This window comes from Physeter macrocephalus, chromosome 12, assembly GCF_002837175.3.
Source record: "Physeter macrocephalus isolate SW-GA chromosome 12, ASM283717v5, whole genome shotgun sequence".
Classification (NCBI taxonomy): domain Eukaryota; kingdom Metazoa; phylum Chordata; class Mammalia; order Artiodactyla; family Physeteridae; genus Physeter; species Physeter macrocephalus.
This window is the reverse complement of record NC_041225.1, coordinates 63,918,049-63,931,876: the sequence shown is the minus strand read 5'-3', so window position 1 is coordinate 63,931,876 and position 13,828 is coordinate 63,918,049. Positions and strand designations below refer to the sequence as shown.

General features: G+C 41.3%; 1 protein-coding gene across 1 annotated transcript in view; it reads left to right on the top strand.

Moving 5' to 3' along the window:
* The first annotated feature begins 5,867 nt into the window (after positions 1 to 5,867).
* FBXO11 (F-box protein 11) overlaps positions 5,868 to 13,828 on the top strand; it is a 101,245-nt gene continuing 93,284 nt past the window's right edge. The window contains exon 1 of the mRNA XM_024119017.3: positions 5,868 to 6,631. Coding sequence (XP_023974785.2) covers positions 6,394 to 6,631 — 238 coding nt within the window. The 5' untranslated portion in view covers positions 5,868 to 6,393. The remainder of the gene's footprint in view (positions 6,632 to 13,828) is intronic.

Sequence of the window (13,828 nt, the reverse complement as noted above, 5' to 3'; positions counted from 1 at the left end):
TAGGACCCCAAGTCTTTTTAAACTTTATGACACAGCTGCTGCCACTGTTTCCTGTTCTAGAACCCCTTAGGTGTATTAACCTTGCTTCCAAGATCCTCTTTCCTGAAATGTATCTCAGCTGGATTATCACGCAACAAATTCCTGAATCCGAAGCTTCTATTGATGCCTGCATAGGCCATAATCTCAGGATCATAGAGGGTCTAATATATCCTCGGACATGTGCTCCTCTAAAGCCCTCTTCCTTTACCTTTCAAATTCTCTAGTCCTTGAGTGACTTGTGCCACTTCATGTATTACTTTCTGCCATTTCTTTTTCCACTTCTGTTCCATTTCTTTCTATAATTCCTACTCCTTTCTTGGAGGCCTGAGTTGCTGGTTTGTTTGGTTTTTTTTAACATTTATTTGTTTATTTGGCTGCATTGGGTCTTAGTTGTGGCACGCGGGATCTTCATTGCAGCACGCGGGATCTTTCATTGCCGCGCGCAGGCTTCTCTCTAGCTGTGGCGTGTGGGCTCCAGGGATCGAACCCGTGTCCCCTGTATTGGAAGGTGGATTCTTAACCACTGCACCACCAGGGAAGTCCTGAGGCCTGAGTTTTTAAATTTTAACATACTACTTAAATGGGTCCAGTTCTTTCAATAACACAGATACACCTCCAGCTGCATTCTTTTATCTTTGCTTCCTTCCATCCTCCCTCCCTCCCTCCCTTCCTTTCTTTCTCTTTCTAGGCCCATGCATTTGTTTCCTGACATACTCCATAGACTCTCTCTTGAGAGGCTCCCGTAGTGAAAAAATGTCAGAATATTCTGCATCTGCCACAAGATCCTCAGTTCAAATATTGCTTGAGTGGAGACAATCCTGCATAGGTCTTCTCCCATCAGTTTCCACCCATGCCTGATCTCTACCTATTGTTGCTCTGCCTGACTCTTTCCTTTTGGTGTTGTCTTCCCTGTACCTTTAAAATATTTTTCTAATACCATTCATTTTCTAAACATACTTTCTTATAACAAGAGCCATACCTACTTCCCTACATGAAATGTCTGTGTAATCTTGAAAATCATCACGTAGGGCCTGAAATAACATCAATACCAACAGCAATGACAATAACAGGTAATAGTTTACTGAGCTCCTACTACACACCAAGCACTGTTCTAAGCATCTGATAATCCTCACAACAATTCCATGAGATGAGGACTATTATCACACCCATTTTACAGATGTAGAAACTGAAGCACAGAGAGGTTAAGTAATTTGCCCAAGATCAGACAGCCAGTAAGTGGCAGAGCCCCATCACAGTCTTTCACTCATATCTGCCCACCCTTCAGTCACTTACCAGTCCTTTCATAATACAACACCCTTTTATTGTTTGGCCTAGTCATCTCTCAATGCTTCAAAATTGGGTTCTCCTTTTAAAAAGCAAAAATAAAGATTTACAACAGTCTATCACAGCCCATCCTAAATCTTGAACATAATTAATTTCTTTTAATAGGGCTACGTCTCTATTATTCCACAGGGAAAGGTATTAAAGTTAGATTCTATAATTTTTTTTAAAGATAACCTCTATTATGAGGATCATTTGATTGCATGCTTACCAGGTTTTCCCACATATACATTACATTTAAATCCTTAGTTCCAAGTTAATTTTCACTTCCTGATAAAATATTATCTGAGCATGTACTAAAGAATGAATTTTTGCAGCTTAGTGAGATAAGTCATTCATACTCTAACAAGGATATTTTAAACAGCTGGTTATTCCTCCAGGAAAACCGTATTCAGATCAGACTAATTTCCTAAATGACATAAAAGGAGTGAGCAGTTTTCAGGTGTCTTATGTAACTGACTGAGTGCTGATGGCTTAGGACTAGATGACGGAATGACAGAGAAAGGGGAAGCTGAATCTTTGAAATGGTAAAAATTATCATTTAAAAATCACAGTAAATATCACCTGCCAGGTATTAAAATGATGAAAGGGCTTATATTTTCCACACTCCTATTGTGATAGGTTTTATAAACAAATAATTTTAAGTACACTAACCTGTTAAGCACCAGTAATTAGTTGAGAAAAAACAAACACAAATATTCTTGAAGAGAGAGCAAACCCTGAGGAAGTTTAGTCCTCTGAAATTATGCTAAGTGTATATTGAAATCATTCTGGAAGACTCCTACCCCAAATAAAAATCCCCTTTAAGTTTTTCTCCTGTTTTCTCTCTCACACATAACTTCTGTGGCAGCTAATTGACAGGATTATCTGCTAACACAGGTGGACCAGGCGGTGGCTAAAACCATCCAGAATATTTTAGGTTTTCACTGGAAGAATTAAGAGTCCATAATATCTGTGAATGGAAAGGGCACTAGACTGGCAGGTATTAACTTTGCCACCAACTAGTTATGGGATTTGGTTCTGTCACCTCATTTCTTTGAATTTGTTTCCTAATCTATCAAATACAAAAATGAGAATTAAATGATCTCCAAGGCCAGTTTTAACAACTCCCAAGTTCCACAATTTTAAGATGGCTTTGAACACTTTTTCACAAAGAAGTCTTTAACATTTAATCCTGTAAGATAAACTAAAAATATGTAGGAACCAGTGATATGGGGATAGGATATTTAATATCTCCCAATAGATATTCCACTATTGTTAAACTAGCTTCTCTGTTGCACTCCATCAGCTATCACAGCTCCGAAAAAGGGAGGAGAGCAGATGCCATCACAAGAATGAAGAGGATATGGTACATAAGGAAAGCTCTTGTCATACAAGAATAAAAATCCACCTTTTTAAAAACGTTTTTATTGAAGTATAGTTGATTTACAATGTTGGGTTAGAAAAATCCATCTCTTGCAGCCCTAAAAAATGATGGAAAGAAGGACAGAAAAAGGTAATCAGATCCGGTGTGCTTACTTCCTGTTCCTTCTCAGCGTGAAAACTAGAATTGGAGGTATATAGTTGAAGTATTCACATATTATAGACATCGGGTAATCCAAGAAAAATGGGGATAGTGGTTTGCTTCTCCGGGGAAGCCTGTGAGAGGCTGAGTCTTCCAGGTACTCTGCTTTCAGCTTATGGGATGTTCAACATGACACAGGGAGAATAACGCAACATTGGTGGAGGGCGGTGGCTCAACCAATGAGCCTGAAGCAAAGCTCCTGGCTCATCAAGGCCTACGTGGGCTATTCTGGGAATCCAGAAGTTCCCATATGTCTCAGTGAGAAGACGGAATAGCATCATGAGGATCAATGGACCTGCAGAGGCCTGGGGTCAGTACAGAGGTTACAGTGTATAAGGCAAATGGTTCAGTGTGGACTTCAGTAAAAGAAGCATCACAACTTCTCAAAAGGACAAAATGAGCAGTTTTATCTCTGAGGCTAACAGCTCTCCTTTCAGAGTATACCAGACACTCCATACCAAAGGACAACACAAGGACTGGCATGCATGGCGTAGGGCCTTTCCCTGAGGTCATGTCAGCTTTCCCATCGCTCAGGCTTCTACCAGCCCACTAGTTACTGTGTGAATTAGAAAAAGGCACTCCCTTTATCCTGACACTTTACTTCCACCTATCAGAAAATTGTCATAATATACTGGTTTTGTTAAAATAAGGCATCCTACTGCCACATGCCTAAGAACTGTCGTAATAAACTTAGAAATCTAGGATGCCGAAGATGTGAAAGACACTCCATCTATGTATACCTTTTACAGCATCCCTCAACTCCCATATATATCTTGGAATGGGAGAGAGGTGGGGAAATAAAATCTGTAAGATTCAGCATCTACCTATAAAAGAAAAGATCTCTTTTCTTTTACAGGTAGATGCTGGGGACTCAAGAAGGATAAAAATTACAGAAAATAAGCTATGTTTTCTTTGTACATCTGAATTAACTAAATCAACTCTGCCATACCAAAATACAAACTATGCCCCAAATTTTGCATTTTATTTTATTTTATTTTACTTTTTGCTATCTCCCATAGCACCTTACATAGCAATGGATACACATAAGGAACTACTAAATGCTTTCTGATAAAAAAGTAAATTTTTAGAAAAAATCAGAATTATGGATCCACTTATAATATGTATGATAGCATGTAATTTTCCTTTCTTCCCCTACAGTTATTTGAACGAAATCTAAAATTTTACCCATTTGCACCTTGCTAACAACCATAAAAATGTGTTCTTCAGTTGTTTTCTAAGTCTCCCTCCTCAAACTTTTTCTTGAGAAGGAAACTTAGATCTAAGTTTCTCCATTTTCAGGACCAAAGAGAGCTCACCTCAAAATTACAGAATTAAAAAAAATTGAAAACAGGATTATGTAATCCAAAGTAAATTCTTATTAAAAGGTGAGGGGACCCTGATACCTAGAAAGGTAAAGTATTTTGCCTAGAGGCACATATCAAATCCGGAACTCAAACACCCTACACAATAATACTGGCTCTCCCTGCCCCTCTCCCCACTCCCAAAATACACACTTTCCCCCCTCACCCTTACTTCTCTTATCGTACTTTGTAACCACTTAGCCGTCCATCTCAAACCTAAGACAGCAACTGATCAAACTCAAACGACAAAGAAATCACCCAAAGGTCGAAAATCAGAGATCAGTAAACTACTGGTTTTATCATTTCCATAAAGTGATAAACAGAAGAAAGCGGAGAGAATTAAGAAAGGATACTTTTTCAGTCATCACAACAGCAGCTAGGGAATAAAAACACGTTTTCCTTGGGGAGAGATTATGCTGAGGGGACCAGATACAGATACAAAAGATAATTCCCCTTGGGGTTTCTTCTTTTTCTGAGTTTGTGAGATCTAAAAAAAAAAAAAAAAAAACCAAACACAACCTCAACACATTTACTTCTCTCCTTTTCTCACATATTATTTTCCCAAACAATTATATAGACCACGTCTTCAAAGCAAATTGACCAAAGGTCTATTGCCTATTGACCAAAAACCTTTTCAAGATTTAGGTGACTCCTCTTAGACTACGATTAGGAACCGACTCCAAACTTCGGTTACCAAGCTCCAAGCTTGGTAAATTGGATCTCCAAGGTTTGCAAATACCCTCAGCTGGACTAAAGGGCACAGAATCTCTAGCGCTCCCTACAGCTCAGACTTTGGACCTACCTACCACAAAAAACCCAAGTTACAAAGATTGGCTACCTCGCTCTACTTCTTTTTTCCGCTTTAAAAAAATCGAGCGGGGGGCGGGGGGGCCGAGGTTGAAACGGCGAACCGAAGGATTAATCACTTCTCCCCATTACATCAGCAGCCCCCGCCCTTTCCTCCGAGCACCTCCTCTCCCAGAGTCGTCGCTACGCACCAGCGCTCTCTTCACCCAACCCCCGCTCTATTATATGCCCTGATACCTCCCCATTATCACCCGCCCCACCACACTCCCCCTCTCCTCCTTCCCCCCTCCTTGGCTGGGGAGGGAGGAAACCCGAGAGAGGAAACAGGGCGTTGAAGGAAGGGACTTGGCGATAAGAGCAGAGGCTCCATTGGCCCGAAGGTTGTATGAGCGCCTTCCATTGGCTGCTTTGCCGGAATCCCCGCCCATCTACTTCCCCGCCCATTCGCCCCTCCCCCGACGCCCCGCGGCCCTCCCCCGCGCCCCTAGCCAGCCCCGCGGCGGGGAGGGACCGACTGGGCGAGTGGCGGCTCCGGCGGTGTCAATGGCTCCTCCTGCCACGGAGCAGCAGCAGAAGCAGCGGCGACGGGGCTGAGGAGGAGAAGGAAAGGCTCCTTTAAGGAGGAGTTACGACGACGCCTCTTTTTCCCCCTATCTCCTCCCTTCACACTCATTTCCCCTTCGCCGAGGAGAGAAGGGGGGGAGGAGAGAGAAGAGGCCGAAGAAAGAGAGAAAAAATTCCTCTCAGAAATCTCTTTCAGGGGGTGTGGGGGGGAGGAAGAGGAAAAAAAAAAAAGAGCCGGGCGCCCCCTGCTCCCTCCCTCCCTTCTCTCCCTCTCTTCTTCTCCTTCCCCCTTCCTCACCCGCCCGCCCACTCCCCCCGCCGCCGGAGACGCCGCTCGGGAGTCGGCGGGACCGGGGTCTGTCTCCTCAGCCGCCGACGCCGCGCTTCGCCTCGGGATCCCCAGGCGGGCGGACGCCCTTTCTTTCTTTCTCTCGCTCTGCCCGTCTTTCTGTCTCCGTCCCTCGCCGCCGCCCCGCCCGGCGGCCTCGGCCTTCCCCGTGCGTCAGGCCCGCCCGCCGGGCCTCGCTCGGTCTCTGTCTCCGCGGGCCTTTCTCTTGACTCGGGGTCTCGCTCGCTCCTCCGCCCTTACCATCTCCCCTTCCTCTCACCCCTTTTCCTTCCTCCCTCCCTCTCCCCACCCCCTTCTCCTGCCCCGGAGCTCGCGGTGCGTGTGCGTGTGTGTGTCCCTCCGCCGACGCCGCCACCTCAGCCCGGCAAATGAACTCCGTCCGAGCCGCCAACCGGAGACCCAGGCGAGTGTCGCGGCCGCGCCCGGTGCAGCAACAGCAGCAGCAGCAGCAGCAGCAACCCCCGCAGCAGCCGCCGCCGCAGCCGCCCCAGCAGCAGCCGCCGCAGCAGCAGCCTCCGCCGCCGCCGCAGCAGCAGCAGCAGCCTCCGCCGCCGCCACCGCCGCCTCCGCCGCTGCCCCAGGAGCGGAACAACGCCGGCGAGCGGGGTAAGGCCGCGTTCCCTCCCGGCCGACCGGGACCCGCGGGAAGGGAAGCCGGGGCGGGGGCGGCCTGTGCGCCCGGGGGTGGGAGACGGAGGCTGAGCGGAGGCGGGTCCCCCGGTGCCGCAGTGTCAAGCCCGGCTTGGGCCCTGGCCGGCAGGAAAAGCCGCGGCTTCCCGACTCGCCCGGGCTCTAGCTCAGGCCGCGCTTTGTTTGGTTTCGGGGGCTCGGCACCCTCTCCCTCCACCCATCCTTCTGGCTTCTCGGCTCGCTCACGGACCCCGCAGGAGTCTGTTGGTGGGTGGGGGAAGAGCGAAGGGTGGGATTTTCCCCCTTCTCGGCAGTCTTCCACGGTTTGGTCTCTCGTTTCTAATGGGAGGTGGGGGGAGCGGCTGGGAGTGATCGGGTGGTTGGGGCTGGCTGGGGAACTTGTTTTTCCCCCTTTTCTCTGTTAGCCTCCCCCTTCCTGTGGAGGAGGGGAGAGGGGGACTCGGAGTGGTCGGTGGTGTTGGCCGGGGAACTTGTTTCCCCCGCCCCCCTCCCTAAGTCACGGGGTAGGGGGAGCAGCTTCTCTTCTCCCAACCCCACGATGTTTGCTGCGCAGTTTGGCTTTAGTTACAGAACCCCCGGGAAGGACCCGTTAAATCAAGACCTTTAAGTAAATGTAGAATCCATCGGCCATTTCCAGCCCCCTCCCTCGCGTGCAGTGCAGTTACCCTTCCGCTCTATCTACACCCCTCTCGCCTGTCCCCCCGCCGCGGCGTACCCCAGGCCACTGTGCTACCCCTCCATCTCCCAGTGGGATTTGAACGCCCCTTCCTTAGAACTGGCCCCTTGGGAGAGAGTGTGCGTGTGTGTGTGTGTGTTGTGTCCAAGGCCTAGTGAAATGTGTCATTTGGACTCAACTGTGCAGCTCTGTCTGGTAACCACCATTGTCTAAGGGCTGAGGCTCCGTAGGGTTGGATTCTTGCTTTAGCAAAAATAATGTTCAGTTCTACTTTGAAGATATGGTTATTTGGGGAGGTTCAGGAGGTGGGGTGTTGTATCTTGGTCTCCAAATGGAACTATTCTCTTTATTAGCTGCTCTCAGTGGGGGTGGAGGTCAGTACCATATTTATGTATATGGTTGTTTTAAGGAGGAGGGGAATTGTTAGGAGACATTTTGCGTGTTTTCGTTGGCGGATTAAGGTTAATTTTATGTGCGTTGGTTGTCACACCTCCTTTGATTAAGGGAATTAAGATTAAATGCCTTTTTAAAATTATACATTCTTTCCTTAAAAATTGTTTTATTGTTGTACTTGATCAGAATACTTAGCAAATGAAAGAGGGAGATGATAATCTGAAAAATAGTTTAAAGGGTTTTCACTAGTCACTGCTACAGATAGTCCTTGTGAAAGCAGTTGTCTATATGTTGCTTGAAAGAATGTGATGTTTCAAGTCAGAGGTCTTGTGCAACATTATTGGCAATGTATTTTAATGATTCTTGGATATATTTACAAATTTTTTGTAAATTAAAAATATTTGTAGTTTCAACACTTCCTTTTACATTTGCATATCAGGGTTCTCCTGTGTTCCATTCAAACAATATTCAAGTCTCCTTCCGGAATTGGTACTATATGTAATAGAGTTGACTATTTTTTGAGAAAACGATGACACTGGATTGAAATCATAATAAGGATTCTATTGCTAGAAGTAAGCTTTTCCAAGATGTACTGATTTGTTAATTGCATTAACAGTGGATCAGATCCTTTCAGCCAAACTTAGTCCCATTGTGTATTTTTAAATGTTAATTCTGAATCTCCTTTTCACAATTTGTGTGTGTTTTCAAACTTAGTTGAGGTCCTTATATCTTGGTCACTTTTCTTCATTTGTTTGAAATTATTAGCTACTAAAGTCTTATTTCCTTTTGAAGTAAAGTGACTTGGTAGTTGGCAGTCACATGCCGGAGTGTCATTTTTCTTTTCATTGATATCCATAAACTGACTAACATGTTCATGAATCAGAATTTCAGTATGTACCCAACCAAATGGTAAATCGTATTCACTGTAGGGTTGTTACTTTGCTGCTGCTGGTAGGAACTGTTCTGGAGATTCTATGTTGGCACAGAGGGGGAAAGAACTTGCTGATTAGCCTTCAGGGAAAATGCTATGGGTCTTTTGGAAGGCAAATAAATGGCCTCAAAATGAATGAAACATTAAGATGAATTAAAAGACTAAAATTAAAAAGATTTTGCTAGTTTTATGTAAAAGATATGTCATTCTTTGAAAATTGGCATTTTGATTATATTTTAAATGTACAGTTCACATAATGATCAGAAGCTAGCCAAGAAGAATGCTTTTCATTTTAACAGTTTTATGGAGTATGCAAAGTGTCACTATTTCTGGTTTAAATAGGAAAGGTTTTTTGTTTGTTTGAAAATATGCTGGGTTTCATAATTTTGTCAAGGTAATGAAGGAACTACAGCTAACGTTGTGCGTGTGCATGTTTTACTTTTTACTAACTTTTAATGGATATGTAACTCTTGCATTAGAGTCTTGGATAGAGTTACATAATAGTGGATCAGACAGCTTTCCAAGTAGGGAATTAAAGTGAGACTGTTTCAAGGCAAGTTAATTCAATCTATATAAAAGAATCACTTATTTAATGTAAAGGGTGGACTTAAGGCTTTTATAGTAATAAAAGTTATAGGATAGTGTTCTTTTTCAAGCAAAAATTCTGTCAGAACTGGTTTTTAGTTGCTTCTTTGCCCTCGTGTTAATTAGTCTAAAAACTTCTTTGACACCTCCTTTGTATTTGAATGTTTGTAATGACCAATGTTTAAAGAAGAAAGAAACAGCCTTATGGAGTGAAATCTTATGAGGACTTTTCAAAGCCTTTCTTGGGGGAGATTTTCTTACACCCCACATTGAGAAATAATCAGTCTCCGTGTTTCATGGAATGCTTTCTTCATTCATTTTACCCGAAATGGTCCACTGTCTAAAGAATACAAATCATGAGCATTTTTAGGCTGTTAATTTAAAATCCTGAGTTTAGGATTTCACATACCACTTTAAGCTGGTAGAAAATAATTTGTGTTCCACATAGGGACCCTTTGATAATATATTGCAGATTCAGTGAAACTGAAAGTAGTGTGGGGTTGGATTTTATATATTCGTTTTCTTTTAAAATCCTAAAAGGATTTAGTTTTTGCAACTTGTTCTGCTGAATTTATCTTGAAATCTATTTGGTAGTCTTTTTTTAGAAGTAAGTATGAGGAAAGCTTACAAGTCTGCAGAAGTGCTGTGTATTCTTAGCATTTTCAGTTTCTAGTTGTTAAAATTGATTACTTTGAATAGGTATTAAATGCACGTGATTTAAAATTCAAAAGTCCCTTTCCTAAACCTGCCTTCAGCTACCAAATTCTACCTGGAATCAGTCTATTGATTGATTATTATGTCTGCTATTAATTTCTCATTTATTATGTTTTAATAAAGGATGAAATTTGACTTCTGAAAATCTTGATATGGAAGTTTTGGAAAATAAGTGTAATTTTCTAGTTATTGGGAAATTCATAAGATTGAAGTGCTGAAATTTTAACTATGTGATCATTTATAGTTCAAGAAATTCAATGAATACAATATATTAATGGATTTTGCTATTAACTTCTAGTCTGAAATAATTATATAGAGTAAAAATGTAATCAGTCTCTTTAATCCCATATTTGTGGGATTAAAATCTCACCTATTATCCTGGAATTATAGTTGTTGTTGTTTTTTTAAGTGAACTTTTGAAGTAGTTCAGTATATATAGTATTACATAAAATATTTCTGATGTAGCTACATATCTATTATATGCAGCAGTCAGGAAACTCCTTAGTGTTCTATTCATGCATGCTAATTATACTTTTCTGTGGGGTTTTAGCCCATTATATTTTACCTTGGGGTTCTTCCTACTGCTTACAGAATAAGGAACTTCTGCAACCTTTTTAGATAGAAGAGTTCTGGACAAGGAACCTGATTTTTCCTCTTTTAGGAATTATGTACTGTGGGTCACTGCTCTCCCATCTTGTGGCTAAACCTTCAGAATATTTACATGGCCTGAGAAGAGAGATGCCACTCAACTGTGTCTGTATGCGTGTGTGCATGTGTGTGTGTGGCCTGTTTCTCAACACTTAGAAATTATTTGAGGAATAGAAATGGGATAGTGACAATACTGTTGTTAGAGTTCTGCTGATAAGGCCTAAGGGTTGTCCCTATACTGATTGTCTCTTTCATTACTGGAAATTCTGGCAAACCCGAGGAAAGGCCAACCAGCTTGGAGATCTACCAGGTAAGGCAAGAAAGACCCAGTTAGTGAGGACCTTGAACTTAAATTTGGCAGAATTCAAGGCTAGTGAATATTTTCTCAGTCTTTTTTTTCTATTTGTTTTAATTTTGAAAATAAACAATCTATAGTAATGAGTTATTTCAGCTTGAGGTCTCTTATTGTTCCCTCTTTTATTCCTAACAAGTTACCTTATTTTGTATCTATCTTGTCCCATTGGTCTCTGAAGGGTTACTCTGTTTTAGACCTTCCATTTCTCAGATTTATCAGTCATTTAAATTACATTCTTGTCTTCCATAGAACTCTTGTTAATATGTGAGGTTGTAAGCAAGGTACCCCCAAATTGCAGTTGTTATCCTCTGAAAATAAAATTATAAAGAAGCAAAATATAAGGGATGAGACAGTTGGGGGTAGTATGATGGCTGGAGCTCAGAGTCAGAGCTAGCTAGATGTGGGTTCTAATCCTAGCTATACCACTAGTGAGCTATTTGACATGGGGCAAACAATGTAACCTCTCTGAGCCTTACTTTATTATCTTTAAAATAGGGATGGTAACACTCGTCTTAACAGTAATTGTAAAGATAAGAGATAGTAAAGTACCTAGTAAACTACCTAGCATATGGTAGATGCTCAATAAATGGCAGCTCTTTTAAATATTAAAAATAATAGTAAGGAATTGAAGCAGCCATTTATAAAACTAAACCTAAGAGATAAAATGTGTATGAGTCGCTAAAGAGTTTCCGTCATATCCCAAAATGCAGTCTGGGTGATGTGGTATAACCTCAGAGAAACTGATCTGCAATTATAAATCACTAATCTTATATCTAATGAATTGAAATATTCTTTGAAAAAAGAATAAGAAAATGGAAGAAATGGGTATTTGGAATAATAATAAACATTGACTCTGTTTCTTCTTATGTACTAGAGTCTGTGCCAGACACTTTTCTTATATACTATCCCTCTTAGCAATTCTGTACGATGGCTGTTAACATAGCAGTGAATATGCTTGGTAAGTAGCAGAGAAGAATTTCAAAATTGATTTATATCACCTAGTCTTTCCATAAACAGGGAAGATACTGAAATACATTTGGCAGAATATCTCCATCACTTTTACAGAAAGGAATAACCTAGCCCTTGCAGCACATCAGTCCCCTGTCCTATCCCATCTTTCCTGTCAGAGGCAGATACAGTAGTCCGATGCCAATGATTGTTAAATCATTTGGTTTCATGTTTTCTGAGTAGCTTTCTGATCATAATTTTACCTCATGTAGATTTGTCTCCAGATGAGATTGCACTGATTGGCCCACATGTTTTTCCAGTTTGTTGATGAGATCACTAAGCACTCATTGTGCAAAGAAGGGTAGATTTCCCTTGAATTACTCATAAGTTATGAATAAAGGGTGTTAAGTCATTTTTTAGTTCACAGTTATAGACTGGACTGTTTCAGAAAGGAAAAAAATGTAAGTTAAATTAGACTTCAGTAGGAATTTTGACAGGTTTGTAGACTAAATGTCCTTTTCTTACCATAGCTTTGTGTCTTTACATGCATAGCTTTGGGTTTTTATATAAGTTTGGTTAACACAAAAAAATGTGCTTAAACTTAATCCTTAGAAAATAGAAAAATGAAACTAAGTGACTTCCTTTACATAATTTATTTTAATTGAAGGCAAATATTGAAAATATTTACTTTACTTTGAAAATGAATGCGCTGTGTATTTTTTTATTTTAAAACACCCCAAATAATATAGCATAGTTAAAAGCAAAGGCAAATCATTTAAGTTAGTTGTTTATTCTCCCAGTTTTTAAAAATCTAGTTGTCGAATGTTCTGCCCTTCTAACAGATGGAAAATTGTATGACTGTGTTCAAAAAAGGAGAAAACATTATTCTCTCAGCTGGTGGCTAAACCTTAAAAAGCATTAATGGGACTTCCCTGGTGGTCCAGCAGTTAAGACTCTGCGCTTCCAGGGCAGGTGGCACGGGTTCGATCCCTGGTCTGGGAAGTTCCGCATACTGCGTGGTGTGGCCCAAAAAAATCCCCCAAAATCCAAAAAACATTAATGTATACTTTCACATATCATTAGAGATGAGGTGCCATTCATCTTTTTTGTGAAGAGAGCCTACTTTTCTCTTTTCTCAAAACTTAGAAATAATTCTAGTGATAGAAATGGAGTAAGAAACTGTGCTTTAAAATTATTTTTCTGGTAACAGTGATAATCTTAGTTTCACAGTTTCTCCGTAGTGTATATTCAGCACTCAGGTGGTTGAGTTGGGTTGTGTGAGAATCTTTGATTGCTGCAAGTTTGTGTGGAATTAACTGGCTACTATGTGGATTCAACCTTTGGCATTGGTTTCTTTCGTACCATGTGTTGATAACTGACTTGCAAGAGTTTAGCCTTTACTGGTTTGCTGACTCTACTTGGGTTTAGATATGAGAATTCTTTTTGCACTCAAGTATTGATTTTGTATCTTGCATCCATAGTATATAAATATATATATAATGTGTGTATACATACATATGTATGCGTAAGAACACATGGCTTTATGAGACTCTTAACACTTAGGAGGAAGGGAGTGGGGAAAAGGAAAGGCATAGTCACCTGTTATAGTTTTGAGGGTTGGTGTGTATGTATATGTCATTAGTAATTGATCTACTTTTTTGAAAAAAGAAAAAAAGTAACAGGCTTTAAGGAAAATTAGAAGTGAGTAGAATTCAACAATGGTAAGTAGGAGTCACTCAAGTTTGTATAATGGCAGAGAAGATCAAAGAAGACTTGTTTAAAATAAATGGGGAAAAATAAAATAAAATAAAATAAATAAAAATAAAAAAAAATAAAATAAATGGGGGGCCTCCCTGGTGGCGCAGTGGTTGAGAGTCCGCCTGCCGATGCCGGGGACATGAG